Source organism: Schistocerca gregaria, chromosome X (genome assembly GCF_023897955.1).
Source record: "Schistocerca gregaria isolate iqSchGreg1 chromosome X, iqSchGreg1.2, whole genome shotgun sequence".
Lineage (NCBI taxonomy): Eukaryota > Metazoa > Arthropoda > Insecta > Orthoptera > Acrididae > Schistocerca > Schistocerca gregaria.
Window position 1 is genome coordinate 804,756,458 of NC_064931.1, and position 26,717 is coordinate 804,783,174.

At 38.5% G+C, this 26,717-nt stretch overlaps 1 protein-coding gene across 1 annotated transcript in view; it reads right to left on the reverse strand.

Annotated features, from left to right (window-relative positions):
* Positions 1-26,717, reverse strand: part of LOC126298331 (dynein axonemal heavy chain 7-like) — a 1,150,327-nt gene that overhangs the window by 343,242 nt on the left and 780,368 nt on the right. The window contains exon 41 of the mRNA XM_049989626.1: positions 15,839-16,055. Coding sequence (XP_049845583.1) covers positions 15,839-16,055 — 217 coding nt within the window. The remainder of the gene's footprint in view (positions 1-15,838; positions 16,056-26,717) is intronic.

Below are 26,717 nucleotides of genomic sequence, written 5' to 3' on the forward strand. Positions count from 1 at the left end.
AACGTTCTTAGAACTGTGTTGCGGTTAATAAAACAGTCCTCCATTGAAGAGAGTGTACTGAAAGGTCTCTGCAATTCAGTAGCGCTACCACCGGCATTTTATGGATTGCCCAAAATTCATAAATAAAATGTCCCATTAAGACCGATACTAAGTGCCATTAGTTCGCCCAGCAACTCGGTAGCCAAGTTTTTGACTACATGGTTAAAACCACATGTGGGCCATTTGGGCTCTTATATTAAGAATTCAACACATTTCATCAGCAGATTGAATGGCATAGTGGTCCAGCCAGAGGTCATATTGGTCAGCTTCGATGTGGTATCACTGTTTACCATGGTTCCACTTAATGATGTATTGGAAAAGCTGGATCGAATTTTTCTTGCCGATATTTCAGAACTGTTTAAGTGTTGTTTGATGACCACATACTTCAAGTGGAATGAACAGTTTTATGAGCAAATGGATGGCGTGGCTATGGGAAGCATCCTAAGTCCCATAATTGCAAACTTCTTTGTGGAGAAATTCGAAGAACAGGCTTTAGGTACTGCCAGCAAAAAACCAAATGTATGGTTCCCATATGTTGATGACACGTTTGTACTGTGGAGACATGGCAAGGCAGAACTAAGGTTCCACGAAAATCTGAATAGTATAAACTCGAGAATTCAGTTTACAATGGAGGAGGAGGTAGACGGCAAATTACATTTCCTCAATGTGCTTGTTTTTAGAAACTAAAATACTAGTTTGGGCCACTCAGTATACCGCAAACCCACGCACACATACCATTAATTACACCAGGATTTGAACCATCACCCACTACAAAAGCGGGGTGTTACCAAAGCGGACATATATATTGCCCATGACATCTTGGTAGATGATTGTTGCAGTGTCTGTGTGTTTGTGGGTTGCATTTTTTCATATGACTTGTCAAGCCAATGGCAGCAAGGCATCTCTAGCCGCAATTGTCACAAGTGTATCTGGCTGCTGAGGCAGGAGGAGTGGTAGCATTGGGAAGCTTTTTCTGCCTTAATCTGTCTAACAAGCCTTCATCATGCTTCGACATTCGAGATGATATATCATCTCGCCACTCTGATCTCATGCTAGCCCGTGCCTCCCATCTGTTTGTGTCGATTCCAAAGCTCTCCATATGTCGTTTACATGAGTCCTTGAACCTCAATACAGGATGTCCCACAGGTCTTTTGGCTGTAGAGATCTCTCCAAGCATCACCTTGCATGGTAATCTGCCAGGATCCATATGGTGGATGTCTCACAGCCAGAAGAGTCACCTTTGCTTCAATATAGCTGAAATACTGTTGCAGTTAGTTTTAGATAGCACTGCTTTGTTGGTCACTTGGTCCTTCCACGTTACCCTGAGGATGGATCTCAGGCACCGCATGTGGAAAGCTTTAAGGTGGACAGAGCTAGAAATATTTGTGAACCTGAGTTGCTTGATGCTGAGATGCAACGTCTCCACAATGCACTAATGAAGAATGGATATTCGTACGCCGAAATAAAACGTCCGTTGACACAGCCGAGCAGAAACCACAGTGGTGCAAACTCTAAGGTTCTCCTGCCGTTTGTTAAAAATGTAACAGAAAGAATAGGGAGGATCTTGACGAAGCGGAATTTTACCGTAATTTACAAGCCCACCAAGAAGATACAGGAATAACTGAAGCCTGCCAAGGATGCTCGCAAACCCTTGGAAAAAGCTGGAGTGTATAGGATCCGATGCACCTGTGGAGATGTTTATGTGGGTACCACTAAAAGAACTGTTTCAAAACGTTTGGAAGAGCACAAGGGCAATTGTAGAAGATGAGAAACAGAATGATCAGCTGTTGCGAAGCATGCTTTCAAACCAGGTAACCACCATATTCGTTTTGAGGAGATGCAAGTACTTGCCGCCACGAGTGGATATCACAAAAGGGTCTACAGGGAGGCAATCAAAATCGACAAACACCATAATAATTTCAGTCAAAAGGAGGAGGGCGTGAAATTAAACGGTATTGAATGCCAGTGTTGTGCCACCCATCCACCACTGGGTGATGGCAAAGGCCAATGGAAATGGACAGAGGCCAAATGCACTGATATTTTCAAAACACGTGACGTCACGCAAACACGGAATTCAGTGGCAGTCAGTAGCGAGCCAGTAAGTGTGTTGGGCCTTCTATTGGGCTACAGACCCCCTTGAAGATGTCCCCCGCAGACAGGGACAAAACGTTGGTAATTGACACACAATTCATCAACCGACCACGGCATAACAGCCTGGATAATTATAATGGACTACTGGCTTCAATGCCGCCATGTTTTCACGCCATCTGCTACGGTCTGCTTCACTGTTCGACCCGACAACTATTGCTACCCCTCTTGCTCCACAGTTCTTACAACACTTCTGTCCATTGCATTCTGTTTCACACAGAAGATCTTAAAAGGATCTAAAGAAAAATCCAAATCTTTACATAAGGGAAACGTATAGAAAATAGAAGAGTAAACACAGTCACACACACTTCATGTTCTACACTATATAACCAAATGAAAAATATTCTACATCACTAGAAATACATCAAAAGAGTCCAAGGAAGTAAAACAATGGAAAAGAATTATATCTCGTTATCAGCCATGGCATCACAAGTGGAAAGTCTAAACCCGAGGCTCAGACAACTCTGTGACGGTTGTTGTTGTTGTTGTTGTCTTCAGTCCTGAGACTGGGTTGATGCAGCTCTCCATGCTACTCTATCCTGTGCAAGCTTCTTCATCTCCCAGTACCTACTGCAACCTACATTCTTCTGAATCTGCTTAGTGTATTCATCTCTTGGTCTTCCTCTACGATTTTTACCCTCCACGCTGCCCTCCAATACTAAATTGGTGATCCCTTGATGCCTCAGAACATGTCCTACCAACCGATCCCTTCTTCTGGTCAAGTTGTGCCACAAACTTATCTTCTCCCCAATCCTATTCAATACTTCCTCATTAGTTATGTGATCTACCCATCTAATCTTCAGCATTCTTCTGTAGCACCACATTTTGAAAGCTTCTCTTCTCTTCTTGTCCAAACCATTTATCGTCCATGTTTCACTTCCATACATGGCTACACTCCATACAAATACTTTCAGAAACAACTTCCTGACACTTAAATCTATACTCAATGTTAACAAATTTCTCTTCTTCAGAAACGCTTTCCTTTCCATTGCCAGTCTACATTTTATATCCTCTCTACTTCGACCATCATCAGTTACTTTGCTCCCCAAATAGCAAAACTCCTTTACTACTTTAAGAGTCTCATTTCCTAATCTAATTCCATCAGCATCACCCGACTTAATTCGATTACATTCCATTATTCTCATTTTGCTTTTGTTGATGTTCATCTTACATACTTCTTTCAAGACACTGTCCATTCCGTTCAACTGCTCATCCAAGTCCTTTGCTGTCTCTGACAGAATTACAATGTCATCGCCGAACCTCAAAGTTTTTATTTCTTCTCCATGGATTGTAATACCTACTCCGAATTTTTCTTTTGTTTCCTTTACTGCTTGCTCAATATACAGATTGAATAACATCGGGGAGAGGCTACAACCCTGTCTCACTCCCTTCCCAACCACTGTTTACAAATTGTAAATAGCCTTTCGCTCCCTGTATTTTACCCCTGCCACCTTTAGAATTTGAAAGAGAGTATTCCAGTCAACATTGTCAAAAGCTTTCTCTAGGTCTACAAATGCTAGAAACTTAGGTTTGCCTTTCCTTAATCTTTCTTCTAAGATAAGTCGTAAGGTCAGTATTGCCTCACGTGTTCCAGTATTTCTACGGAATCCAAACTGATCTTCCCCGAGGTCGGATTCTACTAGTTTTTCCATTTGTCTGTAAAGAATTCGAGTTAGTATTTTGCAGCTGTGGCTTATTAAACTGATAGTTCGGTAATTTTCACAACTGTCAACACCTGCTTTCTTTGGGATCAGAATTATTATATTCTTCTTGAAGTCTGAGGGTATTTCGCCTGTTTCATACATCTTGCTCACCAGATGGTATAGTTTCGTTAGGACTGGCTCTCCCAAGGCCGTCAGTAGTTCCAATGGAATGTTGTCTACTCCGGGGGCCTTGTTTCAACTCAGGTCTTTCAGTGCTGACGGTATCGGATGCGAATTTCTCGATCTCCGCTATGAGGTGCAGAATTGTAGGGTTCTCCTTAATAGGTCAGGTATGCACTGCACACAGAAAGCAGCTACTAGAGTAGTGGAGTACATGTGGCATGCTCATGGGGATGTTTTTGGGTTAGAGAACACCTCCCTTGGGATGAAAGACAATTTACCTGTTAAATCAGCCATGGTGACCTCACAGAATCTTGGTGCTCGCAGATCAGAGATAGAAAAGATTAATATGATTTTAGTAAACTGCAGGAGCATCCAAGGAAAGGTCCCAGAATTACTATCGCTTACTGAAGGTTATAATGCACAGATATGAGTGTCATTCAACAGTTAAAGAGACAAACTGGTCTGGGGAAAAAACTGTTAAAAGGGCAAGTTTGTATATTTAAGGCTTTAAGTTGGCATCACTGGGATGAGCCCTGATCAGTTGATATATCAACATTGTTTTGTTTATAACCTCAAAACTACATTTCAAGATGTATTTTCAGAATGACCTGCAGAGAATTGATGAATGATGCAGCTCTGGCAGTTGACCCTGAACATAAATCAACATGGATTCCACAAACAGAGATCCTGCGAAACTCAGCAGTGTGCATACATAGGAAAAGAAATCCACTACTGTACACCTACACTATTGATGACGAACAGCTGGAGACAGCCGTAAAATATCTATGTGTACCTGTCCAGAGTGACCTCAAGAGGAATAACCATATAAAACAGATAGTGGGAAAAGCAGATGCCAGACTCAGATTCATTGGAAGAATCTTAGGAAAATGTAACTCATCCACAGAAGAAGTGGCTTATAAGGCACTTGTCCACCCGGTTCTTGAGTATTGTTCATCCATCTCGGTTCCCTGTCAGATAGAACTGATAAGAGTAGATAGAGAAAACCCAATACAGAGTGGCGCGTTCCATCACAGGATCATTTAGCTGGCGTTAGAGCGTTATGCAGATGCTTAACAAACTACACTAGCAGACATTACAAGAGAGGTGTAGTGCATCATAGCGATATTTGCTACTGAAATTTTTGGACATCACTTTTCAGGAGGAGTCAGACAACATATTACTTTGCCCCACATACATCTCATGTACTGACAACGAGGGGAAAATCTGAGAAATTAGAGCCAGTAAAGAGGCTTACCGACAATCATTCTTCTTATGCACTATTTGCGACTAGAACAGGGTTGGAGGGACCAGATAGTGGTACCAAAAGTACCTTCTACCACACACCATTAGGTGACTTGCGGCTTATGATGTAGATGTAGATGTAGCATGTGCAGTGGGTCACAGCCTTGCACCGGGGCAGAAAGTGAAGGCTGCTGGTGCAGACTCAAAGTTGTTTATGATGCAGTTGCAGTGTATTGTGTACAACAGGTTGTTATGTCATTCAACAAGACTTGGGCCATGCATCATAGTACCTACTAACATAAGAGAAGAAGTGTTGAAGAAGGTACATTATCACATGCTGTCTTGGCATGGCAGTTGTAGGGCAATGAATTGAAGAGTGGTGGAGCATTACTGGTGGAAAACAATGAGATACAGATGAGTGTGCAAGGAATCATGAACTATGTGCACTGTGATTGGATTTGAGTCATCAGCAGATACTGCAACAAAATTTACTGGAGACAACCAAACCTTTTCAAATTATAGGAACGAATATTTTCGAAACTTTTGGATAGATGCCAGTGGGGTAAGATTTTTTTCTGACTATTATTGATCATTTTTAGTGACATAATGCAGTGACTGCTATTACAAACCAACAAGCAAGTAGTGCAGTGCAGGCCATGCTGAATAACTTCTTACTGAAGTTTGGTATTCCTGAGATAGTAACCATGTTGGATTTGATGAAACAATTTTGTTATTTGCTACAGGTTCAAAAATTAAGAACTAGCCCATTGCACCCACAAGCTAATGATAGAATTGAGAGCCAACATCATGTTATTATAGCACCCGGTGCCCCAGATACCCATAGACTAGACTCCCAGGTGAGCACAGGATATGATTAAATGAAGAATGAAGTGGTATGATAATTTTTAAGAGACAAGGACTTCTTCCAGTGTTTATTAGTTTTATCTGTATTTATGGTGATTATTGGTAGGAAAATGTGCATCCACAAATTAAGGTTATTCAATGGACCACATTGCAGATGCTTTTCTTGTTCTAAAGTATACCATTGGTATTAATGACACAGTGCTCTAAAAGATTTTTTGTAACTATTTAGGAATGTAAAACACTTATTGCATGTTGAGGTGTTTCTAGTGTGTGTGGGTTAGTAGGAGACAGAGTAAGATTTGTATTCTGTTTTGTGTAACATTGTAGGGACCCTATTAAGCTAATGTACTGCTAAGAGATGTCTAGCAGAAGATGAGAGTTTGACAACATTACTCTGTTACTTAATGAGTGGTCACTTAAAGAAATTTCAGGTCATGTGTAAATGAAAGCCAGTGGACTGAAGTTGGTGGCTTAATACAAAGTTGATGAGCCTTGTGGTTCAAACTGGGGAGACTTTGGAAAATGTACTTCACATATTGTCTTCATGAAAATGCATGTTGAGTTTTGCAAAGTTACCTGAGCTAAGATCCATCTGCAGGTGGAGGGAGGTACTGTAGTGCTACCTTTATTTTTCAGCCCTACTAAGTATAATAGCAGCACTGCCACAGCTGCTGCAAGTGGGTCATGGATACCAGTGAGCATAGAGTGGACCGAAACACCTTTGCATCATATGCACATATGCCACCAGCCAGTTTCAGCCATGCAAGCCAGCGGTTAGCACTCACAGTACTGATGACACAGCAGAGTGGTGAGCCAACTATGCCAGTGGCATGCCACTTTTTATGTTGTATCAATAATTGGAGAAACAACAAATAACAATTGGTGTGAGCTCCAAATTCTGTTTATTGCCAACAGTTCCCATAATACTAACACAGCTTGGTGCTTGATCAAGAGCAGCGACTGGGCTGTCCAAGTCCAGTATGGTAAACAGTCGTAGCACAGTGTAGTGTCATTCCTGGGTGTGATGTCGATGTAGCAAGCAGATAGACCAACAAGAGACTGCCAGGCATGGCTATATATATATATATATATATATATAGAGGAATATGCCCGCCGAAAGCGAGTCCGCTTGTCGTGTCCTGTTATGATTGGAGGCACAGCCTCACGTAAACGCCGGCCGAGGTTGCCATGACAGTGTGGAGGCACTCAGTGTGTGAGGCCCACACCTGCGCTGTACAGCTGTGTAGAGCTGCGCATAAGCAGGGCGTGCCGGCCAATGGCTGTACGATGTAAAGACTGTAGCCACACAGCTGCAGGAGCCACAGTGTGGGCATTGACTACACCACATTTCATATCTCATAGCTGCTGCTTTGTTTTGGACGGCCGGAGTCGCCATGTGGTTCTAGGCGATACAGTCTGGAACCGAGACACCACTATGGTCGCAGCTTCGAATCCTGCCTCGGGCATGGATGTGTGTGATGTCCTTAAGTTAGTTAGGTTTAATTAGTTTTACGTTCTAGGCAACTGATGACCTCAGAAGTGAAGTCGCATAGTGGTCAGAGCCATTTGAACCATTTGAACCATTTTGCTTTGCTTTGGTGAACGTGGTTACATGCAGTGCCTTAGCGTAAGTGGATATATAAGTACCCATCACTTTCAGCAGAGGTATTCACAGTCTGGCAGCACCTACTACAACAGAAGTTCCTTGTCAGGTGAGAGATGGCATGGTTGTGCAAGCTGCCACGACAAGTCTTGGGCTCCATCACTGACCAACGATCTACTGGTTCTAAGCCTACTCCCATGGAATTGATGCCTCCATGCAGGTGGTCCACCTTGGGCTCAATTCAGCTGCAGCTGAACATCTGTCTTGGAGGGCAGCTGTTCATGACCAGGGTGGTGTAGCTGCCCATCCATTTTTCAGCCAAACTCATGCTGTACATCTCCACTCACAAGAGCAGACACCACTGCTGGGGTTTATCTTCTACAAGTATCACAGTGAGCTTCCACATCTGTAGGAACACCCTGCCCTGAAGTGCAGAGACACACCAAGATGGAGCATGAGCTGCCGTGTGAATCTCACATTAGCAGTCCTGCTCCATTGCTGGCATCAAGCCCACCGTTGTCCGGTAATTGCATCAGCAACCATGAGTGTAATTGCTTTGGACATATGTCTACTACTATGGAATGAAGCTATGAGTGCTGTAGCTTATTTTCTAGTAATATATGTACCCATTCACTATGGGCATCTACAATACTATTTGTTACAGACAGTACAGTGTTTTTCCTATTGGGCTGACTGAAGCAAATTTCTTAACTATATTAAGGAAATTATTATTAAAAATTTCTGCACACCCCAATCTCCTGATGGGTTTTGGGATAGAAACTGCTTCAGCTGAAGGTATTATCATTATTGCACATGGTTATTAAAATGTTTGAAATGTATCTGTTGTCATGTTTCACTTAGTCAGTTTGTACAATGACTCAATGATTCTAGTTCTTGGTAGACTTATCTGTCTTTTTTGATTATTCTCTGAATTCCTTTAACTTTGTTCTCAGCATAATTAATTTCGGTCATGACCAGTATACATTCTTAATAAAAAAATGCTTATAAGAGAAAATTCTTTTCTTATAATTTTAGAGTACTTGAAAATCTTTTCTTTCCATAATTACCTAACTATTTTGTATTTTCCATTTCCTACAATATTATGCTTGAAATTTCTTCATTATGCATAATTCATCTGATGACCAGTGGGTTGAATTTTTAAAGTTTACATTGGAAAACAGTTGTTAATGCTGGAAATAATTTTTTCTTGAATTTTATTATGTTTTGAATTGTCATGTAATGAATTACACACACTATTTCACCTGATTATCTGCAAGTTTCTTGTAAATTTATTTGATGTGAATTAATTAATAACTGTTTTTTCGTAAGATAATGTTATTCTCTTTGTGGCTAATTGACAATCAAGGCCTAGGACAGCCTTGATCACTGGTTGAATATTATCATCTTTCAAATTTTTGGATTATGTAGCACTAAAATGTAGGGAATGTGAAGAGAAATCCAAGATGCATATTTTAAATTAGCAAAATACAACCAAATTATTGAAAATTATAAAATATAATCATATCACAGAGTTAATATTAATTATACAATGATCTAAAAGTTGGGTAGAAAGAATACACGGCCTGGCAAAAAAGTGAAGTACCCACAAGTATAGCAAGAAAGAAAATGAAATTTCACATGTCAAGAGGGTGCATGATTTGAATTCTGTTATTACAGTATTGAGACAAATTCACATAGAAATTTTCAGTATGAGCCCACTTATCAGTATTACATTGCAGCCTCTGGCCTGAGTGCATACACTGCACTTCTCCTGAGTCAAGGTGCCATACAACTATTGCAACTGGTCCTTGATGACATGGATACTGGCAAAGGATGGAGTCAATGCCCAAGCTGTTACCTCATACACTCTATCACAGACAGATCTGGGGATCTTGTTGGCCATGTGAGTACCCAACATCAGGCAGACCAATTATAGTCATGTACCATGTGCTGACAAGTACTGTCTGGTTGAAAAATGGCACCATTATTCTGTCACATGAGAGGTAAGATGTAAGAGTGCAGGATGTTCATACATTCCTCCAGACGCTGTCAGCCATGTTCTGAAGTCTTAATTTATGGCTCCCCACATGATGACTCCAGATGTAACACCACTGTGCCTTTCCAAACCAATGGAACATGTGGACCTCTCCACATGTTGCTCCCTTTCTCACCAAAGATGGTCATACAGGATAGTGCAGCACCAGGATTCATCACTGAACAAAATGTAACATCATTCACCAGCAATCTATGTTTCGTGGTCACAGCAGCAGCAGGACAAAACTGGGGTGTTTGTTTTGTGGTATTAACAGCAGCATACTCATAGGGCCATAGTTCCCTAGCCTGGCTGCTCCCAGTCTCTGACAAATTGTGTGGGATGACACAGAATGCTGTTGGGAGTCCATTACTAGTTGTCAGATGGCATGTGCAGATATGAAGAGTTGTGATATGCTTAGTGCACAATACAGTGATCCTACCTTGTGTTGATGAACCAGAACCTTCATGATGAGTATGCCTACCCTCTCATTCCCTTGCAGTCCAACATCTGTCACATTTGAATGCCCCTCAAATCTGGGAAACTTCATGATTTGACCAACTGGACAAATGGAGACCCCCTATGAGGCCCCTTTCAAAGTCTATCAAGTACTGATAACACACATGCTGACAAGCACTTCCTGATGTAAAATGGCACCATGATATGGTCACATGAGATCTGGTGACCTATTTATTTTCAACACTTCCAACTGTTTCACTATTCCAGGTATGCTTATTACTATGTCATCCACAGGGGACACTGTGTGATGGTTAAATGCTAGAACATTTGTATGTTTCTCCTGCATAAACAAATTCTTAAATGCTAAATTTAAAACTTCAGCTTTCATTTTGCTATTGTCGACATGCCAACCAGACAGCTCAATAAGAGACTGGATAGAAGTATTAGACAAACTTAGCTATTTTACATAGAACCAGAATTTTCTTGGTCAGATCTTTTTCTGAAGTATGATGGTGGTAGTTGTACGCTCCATGTGTAGACCTTTTTACAGATGCATGAATCTCTACTAACCTTTGCTGTCATCACTTGTGCAGTCTCTTTGTTGCTGAGAATGCAACAGTCTTTTCAGAATTTTGTAGCTAAACCACGGTGGGTCCTGTGCATCCTTAATCCACTTACTAGGCACATACTTGTCCATATCTGTTTAATCTGTTCAAACATTGCCCATAATTCATCTATGTCCATTATACTGGAACTAAATGATGACAGTTAATTGTCTAAATGAGATACTGACAACTGCTTATCTGCTCTTTCTAGCAGAAACACTTTCCTATCCTTCTTGACTGATTTATTAATTTTCATAACCATAGTTGCTATAATGACATCATGATCACTAATCCACATCTCTATACTGATGTCACTGATGATATCCATCCTATATGTAGTTGCAACATCTAAGGTATATGCATTGTGTGTGGGCTGTTGAACTAGTTGCTCAAAAATGTTTTCAGAAAACATGATCAAAAGCACTTCACAAGACTGTCTGTTTGTATCCCCTCCAATGAACCCATAGACATCCCAACCTATACCTGGTAGGTTAAAATCACCTCCAACTAGTATTGCGTGTTCTAGGTATTTATGCACTATGATGGTAGCTTTTCTTTGAATGTCTCTAGAACTATCACAGCAGAATTGCGTGGTCCACAAATAAATTGAACAATTAACTTGGTTTCACCTAGACCTGTTATATGTGACCAGATAACTTCACTGTAACATTTAAATTTGTCCTCAACAGAGACAACATTTTGGTAAACAGTAATGAACACTCTCTCTCCTATGACAGCCAATCTGTCTTTCCAATATATGTTCCATGACTCATTAAATATCTCAGAGCTTTCTCCTTTCTGGTTCAGCCTGCTCTCGATCCCAAGAACAATTTAAGCATGAGAACTTTTCTAAAGAGTGGTAAATTTTGGAACTTTGTTGTGAATACTTCAACAATTTCCTGATAGAATTTTGACTGTACGAGTGTCTATACTCTGAGCACGGCCTGATTTTGCTATCTGCATACTGGGTAGTGAGTGTTCATCAGAGTACCTCAAGCTCTCACCTAGCCTAAAATGCCTCCCATTTCACTCGACAAGCAGTCTGCTAAAGTAGGTTCTTCCTTCATCTAGTGCACCCCTGACCTGTAAAGGGGAGACCTGCAATTCCTCACCTGATAACACAGGACTAAAAGGAGCTGAGAAAGAATGCAATGGCCTCTTCTGCCAGAATTTTTGTGACATATTTGCACATTTGCTTTTTGAAAACCTGCATGAGATATTCTGCTTCCCCATTGGATTGTGGATGAAATGGAGGTGGCTTCACATGGTGGATTCCATAGCAGGAACAAAAATCTTCAAATGATTAAGATAAAGATTGAGGAACCATCATACTGGGTAGGCATTCAACAGAAAAAAATTACTGACACCACCTTGACTCTTGTGTTGGCTGTGACAGATGTGCAATGAACAACATCAGGAAACTTCAAAAAGCCATCAACAACCAACAACCCCAATGTGTCTAAATAATTTCCAGCAAAGTTAATATGGAATTTCCCAAGACAGCAAGGGTGCTGCCAACGGTAAAAACACTGCACTGTGCCACCTGTTGATTTGAACACTTGTGGCAAGTCACAACCAGACACTCCACCTCATGATCATTACCAGGACAGAACATGCACTGATGTACCAATTTTTTAGTGTGAGAGGCTCTACAGTGACCTTGATGTGACAGGTTGAGAGCCATACACAGCAGTGCTAAAATCACTATACAGTGGATACCCCTTTCCACAGACAAGAGAATGACACAATCCAACAGGGAATGGCAATGACAGAAAGCATAGAAGTTCTGCAAACTTTCAGATGCACAGTCCAGTGGATGATCAACCCACCCATGTAGCATCATGTGCACAACTTGTTTAAGCTCTGGGTCTGCAGATGTGGCTGATGCAATTCTGAAGCTGGTGATGGGGTAACCATCAATAGTCTGTCTAGCTTCCATATCAAGTTAAAAATACAACTGTCTTTTATGAGCAAACAATGGATCAGGCCCCATGCTTAGCTGAGACAATGCAATTGCATTTGCTGCTGTGACATAGAGCAGAAATGGATCTTGTAATTATGGCATGACAAACATAAGGTCCAACACTGAAGGTCATGAGCAACTTTGTCAGGTAAAGCAACTAAAGGCTAAAGCAAGGAAACAAATATTTATGAACTGTGACTAAGTGGAATTTCATACCATCTAAGATAACATGAATGTTTTGTGTGTCATAAAAGAGTACAATGGCTTTTTTTTTTTTTACTTGTGAATAGTGCTGCTGAGCTCTGTTGAACATTGTGGATGCAAAAGTGATGGGTTGCTTAGAGCCATCCACATGATGATGGACCAGAACTGCCTCAACCACATACTGGGACACATCTATGGCAAATACGAATTGTTTATGAAGTTAGAAGGCCAAAAGAGAAGACAGAGAAGGTGATTTGTTGTTTTTGCTGCACAAATGCATGCTGACAGGCCAGAAACCACCTGAAAGAAAGAGGGTGAGCCAGAGTGGCTGCACCTGGATGAAACCTGTGAGAGAAAGGTATTTTACCATGGAACATCTGTAGTTTCCCCAAATTGGTCAGATGAGGCAAAACTGAAATATCATTGACATGCTGTTCCAGAGGTCAAACACCCTGTCTGGAAAGTTCATGACGGAAACACATAATTGAGGGATGAAGAAAATGGTGACTTAGTAAGATTACACTGTTTGCAAAAAAGTAAACAAATAACAGAGGTTATGTAAGTATTCTTCTGTTGTAGCACCCATTACCACAATATCATCAAGATAATTGATGCAGCAAGGAATCTGTGCCATAAGTTGATCCACAAAACATTGGAAAATAGCTGGGGCACTAGCTACACCCAACATTAAAACACTGATAATGACAAAGACCAGAAGGCATGTTCATGAGAAGTCATTATTTCAATGCATCATCTAATGGATCCTGCAGGTATGCATTACCTAAGTCAGTTTTGGAGAAGAATTGGTCCCTGGGCACCTTTGAAAGTAATTGATCAGTTTGAGGCAGAGAGTATGTGCCAATAACAGATTGTGCTCTGGTAGTAACTTTAAAGTCTCCACAGAGTCATAGCTGGCTTGATGGCTCTCTGACAAGCACCAATGGCATATCCAACTTACTTGTTGAAAACTGTTGAACAACACCTAGTGATGTCAACTGATCCAAATTGGACTTAACGTGTAAGGTCACAGGTATGAGCTGTGCCTAAAACATTTTATCTCCTGTGAAGTTGTTCACACAGCATAACCGCTCAGAAAACAAATGCAAAAATTCAGAACACAATGAATCTAAGTCCTGATAAGGAATTTTATGCTATACAAGATGTACAGTGTCAGTAATAGAAAACTCAAAAGCAACAAAAACGTCTAACTCAATCAAATTCTTAATATGAGGATCATTAACAACCAAATATATGTTAGGAAAGACTACAGATTTGTAAGCCATACTGGCAGTAGATTGAATAAGAACAGGAATATACCATTCATTGTCCCTTACCAGGTGTTCGAGAGGAGCCAATGGTGAGGAGCCCAGCCTTCCATATGTTTGAGAGTTGAGAAGCAAAACAGCCACTCCTGTGTCCGCTTGCAGTGACAATTGTTTGTTCAGCACAGTCACTTCAATAAACAGTTTAATCTGATCTGCAGGCAACAATGAAATAGAATGAATGTCAATGTTCATTTGTTCAGAGGAAGGCTGAGAATGATAAACTGATGCAGTGTAGACTTTCTTGTGACACTTGTGGCACACTGCCTACCACCTGGGGTACGCAGCTACCTAATGTTCCATAAAGCAAGATGGCCTTGATGGAAGTGCTGCATGGTGCCTTTTTGCTATCATCAGAGGGATTGTCTATTGCAGCTAGGTTTCCTCTTTGCTCATCAAGGCTGTTTCTGTGCACCAGGGTGGTTCACTATCAAAATGGGGATGTTCCTTCCCAGTTGGATTTTTTGGCCTGTAGTGCAGGAGACAGAAATGTTTAAAACTTCTTCCAAGGATGGATCCTCACATTAATTGGCTCTCTGATGAACTTCCTTATTTGCTGCTAGACAGAAGACCACATCTCTAACCATGGAGTCTGAATAGGATTCCTTGGAGGTTTTAGCAAAAAAGCAACACTTTTGTCTGAAACCCTACAGTTCTGCTGCCCTAGCCCAATAAAACTGATGTGGCTGTTTGCAGCTCTGATAAAATTATACACAAGTGGCAATGGCATGGGTGCACTAGTGATGATAAAAAGACAACTAACTGCCCATAACATCAAAAAGAGTGAGGCTGATTCCTGCAAAGAGTCTAAGTGATACAACAACTGGAACATGCAAGGAAGAATCAATGACAGAAACAAAGTATTACAAGTGTCTGCCACTATCATCCTAAATGCAAGGATTTGCTGGTGGAAGCATATTTAATAAGCTTCCCAATCTTCAGAAGAGTCATTAAATGGCAGGAATGGCAGTGAGTGAACCTCAGACAGTAGAGTCTGAACACTCAGCATAGCCACGAGTTTTTCTAAAGTGGCCATAGTAGGCTGCTGCTGGAGAAATGATTGAAGTACTGCCTCCCTGGAGACGTTAATGAAAAAACAGTCAGTGAAGCTGAGCACACAAAAGTTTATCCTGCTGGCACTTGTGTTCTAACTCTGAACACAATAAAAGCCACAGTTACAAGAAATCACAGCATGACAGCATACACGTAAGTAGTATAATGCAGTTTAGTGTCATATTCAAGATTGTTGGTGGGAGCCAGTGCATGGAAATATAAAAGAGCATTTGCCCACCATGAGCCACTGGCTATTGGCTGAAGGTGATTGAGGCACTGGCCATGGTTGGTGTCTCTGGTGAGGGCCTGGAGCACGTGAATGGCATGCTACTCAAATTTGTGATGCCCACAGTGGTAGCTGTGGTGGAGTTGTAGTAATGTACAGGTTACTACATAAATTTTCCTTTTTGAAATTGCAGTAGTTAAAATTAACAAGAAATAAAAACTCAAAAATGTTTTTTATCATCATAGTACTAACCAATTAACTTCTCAGCTCTCATGAGCTTGTTGGTAGATGCTGCAACCTCATTCTCCAGTACTTTTTTTCTTTGATTTGCCTCATTTAATTTTGCATTAAGTTCTGCTAACTGTTCTTCTAGCTTCCTAACTTGTGCACGTTTCTCTTCTAGAAGAGCAATGGTTGCATTGTATTCTCTTTCTGCAACTTGTAATTTGGCTTTCTTGGGTGCAACTTCCTGAAAAATTGTTTGTGATGAAAATTGATTAACAGTTGTCATCTGTTACTGAATACAGAGAGTTAACATTAGCTACATAACAAGTTTTGAAAATGAATATGATTAATTTGAAAAAATTACAGTAAAGTACATTAGGGATGTGATCATTGACACAATTTCTTAACACATCTGTAAGACATATATTTCCTTGTACAATGAGTTGATTTATGTCTATGTCATTTATCACATTAACAGTTCTTTGACCTCCTGCACCATAGAATGTGTTACATTGTTTCCATTATAATAAAATAGGAAACTTTAATATAAGTATTTAAAAACAGAATGCTTAAAGTATTCAAAAAACTTGACATCTGGTCACCCAAAGTAAAATGGAAAACTCACATTTCATTAATCTGGTGTTTCTTACAGACAAGAGAACTTATAACAACAGAAATACACCTCTTCAACAAACTATAATTCTTCCAGCTTTGTACATAAAAGCCCTCTGACAGCTACTCGGTGCTGTGTCTGTGACCTGGAATGTATGATATGGTACATGATTTGACAGCCTTACATAAGTTTATAGCTCATACGTAAGTTTATAGCTCATATAATATCGAGAATATTTAGGAACAAGAACTAGTAAAATACTTTGTCAGTTTTTACTGAATAAATATAGGTCACTGATTCCCTTTTTTGTTCATTAATAATCCATTAAAAGTTATGCCAGCTGTTAATATTCCTCCCTATATCAAAGAGAGAAAGCCACAGCTTTTATTGATACCTTGTTTTGTATTTTAATCCAAAATCTTTAGAGATTGTCTGAACTATTATAAATATCAGGTGTATTTTGCAATGGATATTTTGAAACTTTATTTGTTAAAATTCTAATTATGTACATGGTTTCAGTTCATAAAGTTCCTGGACATCTGTGATTTATATGAACCAGATGTAAGCAAATGTAAGTTATTATACAACAGGCTGAAATGTTTATCTCTAATTGAAATATATACCATGATGATCTCAAATGGACAACAATCAATGTAAAATGAAGGGAAACTTTTAACTAAAACTATAAGCAAAATAAAAAAAGTCAGCTTTGCAATCAATGAGTTCAGATGTCACAGTATCTGGAATCTCTGTGAGAAAGACATGTGCAGCAGACTTCAGGTTTATGTGAACCACTCAAGAAGTTCAAATACTCTCCCTAATGGTAATAGACTTCCCATCTTGTTGGAAAGAAACCATTTCCTCATGTAGTGACAATGTGAATAGTTCTACTACTCATCTATTTATCTCATCATAGTAATGTAGCAAGTTTCCTATGGAAACTTTTCACCACTGAGGAACAATGTGATGATTATACCTATTGCCAGATAATTCTCTGCTTGTTTCCATGTACTAGATTGACAGGCAGGTCAATGAACATACTGTTAACTTCCTGTAGGAATATACTGTGACTGTAACTGCCTGTAAATCAAAGCTGATGGCAAGAAGCTGGACATGATATTCCTCACTGTGAATTACAACAATACCTTTGTTACCTCTGTGATCCATGACATCATTCATCTTGTGCAGGATATAGTCCCTAACTACTGTAGCATTAGGAGTGTATTGGAATCAGAAGAAAAGAAGACTTATCAGTACGGGAAATGGGAATACAGATAACTGTATACACAATGAACTGTTCCCGTAAATGTCTATACAATACATATATTTCAGCACAATGAGAGACACATGTACACTGTGCAAGGTACAAAGGCTGACTGGAACATTAACATGGCGGCTTGTCAGACCGGCTAGAGTTCAAAGATCATGCTTTATGTGGGTGATGTGACCTATCGATGCCACATCAGTATCAGAAACCTACATTGTTCCACATTACTGTTTCAATGTCTCTGTAAATCTGGGGTCATTTTACCGGTCATGTCAACCCTTTCTTTCTCTACCTTACTTCTTGGGAGGGCAGGGGGCCTATGACAGGACCAAGGCTCTCCTATGTTCATGTAGAAGTAGGTCACAATAGTTAAGCAGACATGACGAGGCCTACATGAGATAAACTAGCCTGAAAAGCTATAATCAAACCAGGGTTTGCACTGAAGACCAAAACAACAATGATGAATGTGTGGCTAGACACACTGATAAAAATAAGACAATTTTATACCTTCACTGAGATATTTACTATACTATGATCCTACTTAATACAGCCTCATGATACTACTACTACTAATACAGAATTGGTGCTGTAGTATTTTATCTGGATGCCAATAATCTATGTCACTTACTCTACAAAGTATTAAGCTTATGAAAGTAATATAAAACAATATACACAGTAATTTTTTAAATAATTGAGTGGTCAAAATTTGGCATTCAGTGTGATGTGTCTACATATGACCATATCTATATTCTAAATTATATGCTGTACATCATATTTCAAAGCCTCTGAAACTTATACATTTACTTTAATAATTCATAAACTGTCAGTCAGATGAACTGTTATTATCTTGACTGAATGGAGAGGCATGTAATCTAAAAAACAATTTGTGTGAAACCTGCACACAGCTATTCGCATAGTAGGCACTGGTGTGTAGTGCATCACTGAGTGAATTAGAAGCTTCCTACAGTTTTCAGTCATATGGCACATGTCTTGGATGATGAAACGTAACATGCCTTAAAACTTCTGAAATATCTAGTTGAAGCCTTCACAAGATTCAGAACTACTGAGCCATGATCTGTTCTGAGGTAATGCTGTAAATTTTGAGCCTCATTGAAATTCAGTGATCAAGGTTGGTCTTCTCCATCTTCCCTACCAGTCAATGGAATGATCTGAGTATGACAGGTATCATTCCTTCCAATGTGTGCAACAGTCTTCAGCTGGTTGCACTTTGTTTCCCTATGGCAGCTGGAACAACTTCTTAAATGTGTAGAAAGCCACTGGATGAACACACAAAGTGCACGTGATGATCTGTTTTATTCTTTGATGCCATTTCCATGATGGCTACCATTATTTGCCTTATATGTAAACTGTTGATGATAAATGCATGCTTTTCTTCTTGATATGTGACTCGGCAGGCTTCCCAACACTTTAAGTGTCAGACTTGTTGATAATGGGGTGGGTGTAGTAGCCTAAGTTCTTCCCAATCCCTGTCTCCCTTGTGCAGGATACCTGGACCTACCACTGACCCACAACTCACAACCAAGTTGATGAGGTTTTCATTTTTTTCAATTTATTGCTCATAACATGTAATTTTACATGCATGTGTGTTTTAAACTAAGTATAAAGTTTTTACAATTACAATTTTTTTAGTTTACATTATTTGTTATAACATTATAATTCATGATAAATTCAAGTTATAAGGGCATTTTTGGATAAGCAACTGCTTGACTTGCTTTTTAAAAGTATCCCCTGTCAATATCTTAACCTCATTTGCTAATAAATTATTTTTAAAAAATCCTTTGACATAGGAGCTTTTTGCTGTTAGAGTTAATCTTCTGTTAAACATATGAAAGTCTTTTCTATGCTTTGTTATATAGTTGTGAATATTCACATTCCTTTTGTGGTCTTAGTGTCTTCTTTCACTAGCATCATAGTTTCTAGTATATACATGGCATAAACTGTGAGACTATTGTGTCTAATTGATGGGGTTTGCAAGAGGTTTTACTTTTGGTATGATCCTCAAGCTTGCTTCTACAGTATGAAAACCCTTTTCATTTAGGTTTGGCATGTCACCTCCCACAGTACTATTCCATGACAAGAAAGGGTACACCAATCCATAATTCACAGTTCTCAGGGTTTCAGAATTAAGATATGGGGATAATCTTCTTAATACGTATAGCCTTGGTGTTATTTTTTACAGATGTAATCAGCTTGATTCTCCCATGAAAGTCAATCACCTATGCATAAACCCAAGAATTTATGATCTGTACAGGTTTTTGGTAGACTTTCATCAATCACAGTATTCTTTCTGTCTGGGACACTTGGTTTAAAATAAATAATATTAGTTTTTTTCTATGTTAACTTTTATGTTGTCTCTTTTAAAGGGGGGTCTTGGATGTCCAATAAAGTTATGTATCTCTTCAACTAGGCTGGGCTCACTTTCAGCATTCCAGACACCAGATGTATCGTCTCCATACATAGTGATCATTTGCTTATTGTCAAGAGAACTTTACATAGCATGTGAATAAGACTGGACCTGTAATGGATCCGTGAGGTATACAAATTGTTTATATCTTATACTTGACCTTCTCCTCTCCAGTATTTCTCCATTAGAGTATATAATCTCTGTACACTGCTGTCTACCCTTTAAATATGTTTCTAGCAATTGCATGTTTTCAATGACTCAACTCATCACAATTTTTGATAGAAAGCATGTCATGCTGTATGCTATCAAAAGTCCTTGAGAGGTCCAGAAATACTCTTGCTGCTTAGAATTCTTCATTTATTTTTTCAAGTATATGATGGACAAATCTCTTCTTTTTAACAGTTCCTTCTACTACAAGAGTTAGGCCAAATTATTTGTTTAAATCATGAATTTAACAAATATCATTAGGTAAACAATACTTTTGACAAAACTGTTAATTACTTTGGAGTTAAATAAGGGCTGGCTTTCCTAACATGTTTTCGAATAGCGCCAAATAGCTACTTTAAGATTACTAGTAGTTGTTCTTTCAAATGTTTATAATTAGTACAGAATTTATATTTGTTTGTTAAGTCAACTATAGAATTTAAGTTATGAAACAATTACTGATTTCGCCCTATAATGAAAGATACTAACTAGGAATAGTAAAAATAAATTATAAAATCAAATACATACATAAAACTAAGCACAAATTTGATCTGGTGTTATATTCTTTAAAACGGAGGTCCAACCTTTCTGTTTTATGGAAATGCAGATAATATTCATGTATGTTAATGGTAATTAGTTAAAATTGAAAAAATGAATTTAAGGAGGCAGGTGGCAAAACAACAGGGCAAGTAAAAATATCCCAGCTTGCTTCATCACAATTTCTTCAATAGAAGGAAGAGATTTCATCTAATCCTGCTCATTTTTTGTTTCTAAAGCTATGAGTAAGTTGCAGGATGTCATATGTGCTTACTGCTGGTAGTGTACTGCAGTTCAGTTTGTTACTGGACTCAAATGTGTGCTGTACATCCTGTTACATAGGGACATCATTTTTGACAGTATCTATGACATAATTATTAAAAATATAGCTGGCTAGAGGGGGATCAGAGATATCTTCACTATTCACAGTTAATTGTACATTACTAATTTTAGTTTCTGTTTCATTGTTTCTGATTTTATTTACAATTGACCTGGAAGTCTTTAAAATGTTATCTGAACCTTGTATCTATTGATTGGTTCTTTCTGATTTTAATCTCCTGACTTCTTTGTGGTTCTTATATTTGTATTGCTTGTAGAGTTCTTTATGTAACTCTGAGTTAGTCTGTGTAAGCTATACATCTTTTCCATTTTTTACTTTCAGATCATTTGTTTTAAAATCTAATGGCACAGGTTTTGAATTTGAAGACTGGCTTTTCTGAATACTCACTTTTTGTAATGGCATGGCTCTATTTAAGTGCTCAGTCAGAATTTCTGTGAACATGTTTCATTTATTGTTGATCCCAATGGTAGTCATAACTGATTCCCATGATTCCTGGTTTAAACTATGTCTTATTGTAACAATGTTGTTTGCAGATAGTCTTCACCTCATACATTTTTCTTGGTTTGAATTTGGTATTACATTTTAGCACAAGTGTTTGGCCTAAATGATCTGAGGTGTCACCATTTATGATGTCAGTTAAGATGATGTGGTTTTAATTTGTGATAACATGATCAGTTCAACTACTACATGTGTTAGCTTTTCTGATGTCTACTAATCCAAGAAGATCTTTATCCCCATAAGATGGGATACAATGTGTAAAACGTTTGCTTTTCTGACCATCAAGTAGAGTGTTAATGTTCGGATGTCCCAGAATGACAAGGTTTACACTTCTACAATCTGACATTAATTTACGTAAAACTCCATCAAATTATTTCAGAAAAGCATCAAAATTTCCACAGGGTGGGGGGGTCTATATACACCTATGACATAGAAATGAACAGTGCAAGATGTGAGTTTAAGAACTGTAATTTCGTAATCTTTGTCAACACAGAAATTGCCCCCCCATAGCTCTTTTTCCATGGTGATCAAGAACTTACATTTTCTTGAGTAGATGGCAACACCATTATGATGTGTTCTGCAGTAGAATGTATTTATATTGTAGCCTTCTAGTTTACAATATTGAATGTTGTTCACTGTTTTCTGGTTTTCTGTAACTATTACTACATGTGGAGATAGTTCTGTGGTAAATTATGCAAAAGCTTTTATTTTGTTTCCTCAGCCCTGCTCATTATAGTCCAAAAGTGATAAGTTATTTTTGTGTGGACTGAAGTCTGTGTGAGGCACATATGAAACACATGCACTTGCATTTGGTGTTGTAGTGGTGGAAGATTTTATTGCTCTAAAGAAATGTCACTATTATCCTGCCCACGTATTATTTTACTGACCTGGCATTTCGTGGATGATTCTCCCAAGTATTCATTACTTTTGTCCTTGAGAGGGATGGCCTCTGTAGCACAGCACTGCACATTTAATTTGCTGTTCACTACTCCCTGGATCCATGTTATAACTACGTCCTTCCCTAGACTGTTGAGATGTAAGCCATGAGATGTGTGGAATCTTCCTCCTATGCAGCTTATGTCCACAAATGTAACATTTTTAAATCTCATGCACATATTTAGGATCTTCTTATTTGTGCTTAACATTATTTGTTTAGACATAATCAGATTGGCAAGTCATGTAAGTAAGGAACAGAGAAGATGATCACATTTGAGCTTCTCAGCTTGTGAAGCATTCTTTAGGGTGAGATAAATTGGTCTTTCATCTTGTTTTTTGCTACATCATTTGTTCTCACTAAGAACACAAGAAAGTAGTTATTAGTTTGTTGCTGTTTTCATGTCATGGTTCATGGAGGTCACTGCCTGAAATTTCGTGCCTGGTTCCACTATGCTAGTTATTTTGTGATTGCTGCTAGACTGAAATTCAGCTGCTATGTTCTTCCCTTGACTATCTGCAAATAGGTTTATTTTACACATTTTTGCTGGTTGATGATAGCTGTTTTTGGGCCTGCTGGTGCTTAGGTGTTGCATGGTAGCACTGTTCGTTTTGTCTTTTTTGCCCATATTAGTTGATAATCCATCTTGAGGAACATTGATTTTGATTCACTCTCAGTTGCTGCACTCATTTTTCCTGTGGTTGAAAGTGACTCTGTTGTTCTTTGTTTCTGATGTCCTTTTTCTTCCAATGTGGTTTGACACAGCTCATTGAGATTTTACAGCCTACAGTTGAAAGCACTTCAAAAGGGTTTATGTGCATAAAGATTGTGTCACTGGTACATTTACCATGTACATGATTTTGCAGTTCTTGCATGCTGTTTTTGTAAGTGACTTTAGTCCACTTTTTGCTAGCAGGTGCAATGCTTTGTGGAACTTGAAGAGTATTCAGCTCACTTTTTCCAAGCTGAAAATTCTCACTGAAGGGATCCTGTATTTTCTAGGGAAGAGGCATGGTCCATGGGAGAGGATATGATTGAGTTACCTGTGACATCTCTCGTATGTGAGCAAGTAGTTCATGCAACACCCGCATTTTCAACAGCTTCCAGTTGCTTGACAGCTGTCAGAGAAACAGCTGTTTATGAACAGACTTAACTTATCCCATAGCCAAGACCAGAATTGACAATAAACCTCCATTGTGGCTAGTGCAATTATTTCTTAACATTAAAGAAATAATTTTAAATTTACACACTGATTCTCTTTTAATTTTATGATCTGTTTTGACACCAGGATTAATGGTTCCCTTTAGGAGCTAAAGCTACAATACCCAAGAATGTGGTTTTTATCACAACAAGATTCAATTTATTGAGATCTGAAGCTTTATGCCTTGAGCTGCAATTATTTGTTTTAGTGACAATTATATTAAATGATGAAACGACTCTGTAGAATGAAATTACTGTGAAATGAACACCCTTATCTGCTTACAGGCGTTGACATACATTAACGGGGACAGATGAAAATGTGTGCCCCGATCGGGACTTGAACCCGGGATCTGCTGCTTGCCTGGCAGACACTCTATCCAGCTGAGCCACCAAGGACACAGAGGATAGTGCGACTGCAGGGATTTATCTCTGGTACGCCTTCCACAAAACCCACGTTCTCAACATATTGTCCCGCACTACATTCGTAGTGCCCCTGCCCATTATACTCATTACTCGCAGCGCATTGCCGATTCCTGTAAGAGTTCGGGCACTGTTTGTGCATTTACACACAAGAAGAAGATGGTCAAGTGGCCGGTGAGCCTTAACTATATATTTACTGAAATGGTATCTGTTCTTTTGGACATGTCCAAAAGAACAGATACCATCAGTGACCAAGCAGCTAGTTGGAATGAAATTACTGTGAAAGGAGCGTCTGCCATGTAAGCAGGAGATCCTGGGTTCGAGTCCCGGTCGGGGCACACATTTTCATCTGTCCCCGTTGACATATGTCAACGCCTGTAAGTAGCTAAGGGTTTTCATTTCATGGTAATTTCATTCTAACTAGCTGCTTGGTCACTGATGGTATCTGTTCTTTCAGACATGTCTGAAAGTACAAATACCATTTCAGTTAACTCTGTAGAAGTTAACTCAAAATATTTTCATATTTATTAACACCAGAATCATAATGATGATCAGTCACCGCATCACCTCCATAACAACATATTTGACAGAGTAGTATAATATTTGCAATATACTTTCACTATTTAGTTCTTCATAATTAATAACATGAAATTTACAATTTGATACTCAACTGCAGACTCACGATGTAATTTTAGATTTTGGATGACCTAGACTTGTTATCAAGTTGGTTACTTAACATGACTCAATCAACTAAATGATGTTGAGGTTGTCAATGACTACTGCATGCTATCTGAATTGTTGTCCTGCTAAAACAAAACAGGATAATGAAGTTTCTAAATCATACCTGATCCTGTCCTGAGTTAATGAATTTTTTTGGCAATGTTAATTCTGATTTTAGTTGTACAGTACAAAATTCTTTATTGCCATATAAATATGTTATACACTGAAGTATTTATGAAAATATAGTTTTTTCTAGAATGCTTGCAGTAGTATTACACATTTTTGCAACCTATTATGTAAATGAACTACAGTATGGAGTTTTAATATCAAATAGATTTTACTTTACAAATAGATGTTGTGTCTATGAATAATTCCATTTGTTTTATTTGTTTTATATCATTTTTAACTAATACCACGTGGACCTGATTACTTTCTAAATTTAATTTACACAATGACAAATTTTATTTGTCACCCTACAAATTAAGGAGCACTATCATATTTCAAGAACACATTCAATTTCTGTGAAAAGAACTTAATAATAGTACAAAATCTCAATGTAAACAAACTTTGTGATGTGACATTCTTGAAATTTGACATTTTTATTTCATGATTGTATCAAACTACTTTTACTACCACTTTTATTCTCAGATTTTGTACGTATAAAAAAGACAAAAGCTTGCTTAGTTTCTTACTGTTTGTAAAACCAGATGTTGTAGTCTTCAGTTTGAACAAATAGCTTCTAGAACATTCTGGAAAACATGATTTGTTATATAGTACTGTATGCAAACCAAATTAGACAATCTGCATTTAGTCTGCAGTCAGTTGATAAGCATTCATCAATCTGGAATCAATCAGACTGATTTAAGTGCTTTTAGTACGTCTTTTGTTATGTGTAATTATGTCTTGAGAACCAAGCGTCTAGTACTCAAAATATGTGATGAGAAACCAATGAAATAAAAATGTGGAAGTTAAAATTCATCTATCTGCGTCAGTCTTAATACTAAAACCCAGATGAATCTTACTATGATCAGCCTTATTATTTGTAATCATCCCCTAGATGCCAACACCAAATGAAGATACTTATAGATGCAACATCTTCTCTTGCAATGTTAGTCAGTAGAAGTGCATGCATGAAGTAGTTGTAGTTTATCCAAGACTGGGTTTTTATACTGCACAACTACTTACATATAACAATAAAAGTAAAAATACATTATTACATTTTTACTGGCACGAAAGAGAGAAAAATCAGCGTATACAATATTATAATATGCAAAACAGAAAGTTTACTTAACTCTGAAATGGAAAATTTTTGATAGTATAGTTGGAGATAAAATTGTAATCTATTGCATATTATCATGTAATGGAACAGCCAAGTTCACAAATAATCATTTATTTAAAATACTGATGCATTTTGGCCTTTGTGCTGATTACATTCAGATCTATTGCACCATATAGCTGAAGTCAGCAGTGCACAGAACAGCTCCATGATGGCACGGTTGCATCATGCAACTGTTCTGAGTACTGCTCCATTCTGCCAAATGGTGCCATAGATTTGAAGATGACGAGCATAAAGGCCTAAGCCAATCGTTATTTTAAATATACAATTATTTGCAATCTTGACTGTTTCATTAAGTGATATGAAATGGATGACCAGTTAAGAGTAAAAATTGTAGGTGCTACTTTATATTATTTCTACTCCTGGGAGAATTCACTGCTTCAACCAAAAATGGCTAAAAAATGAAATCTTC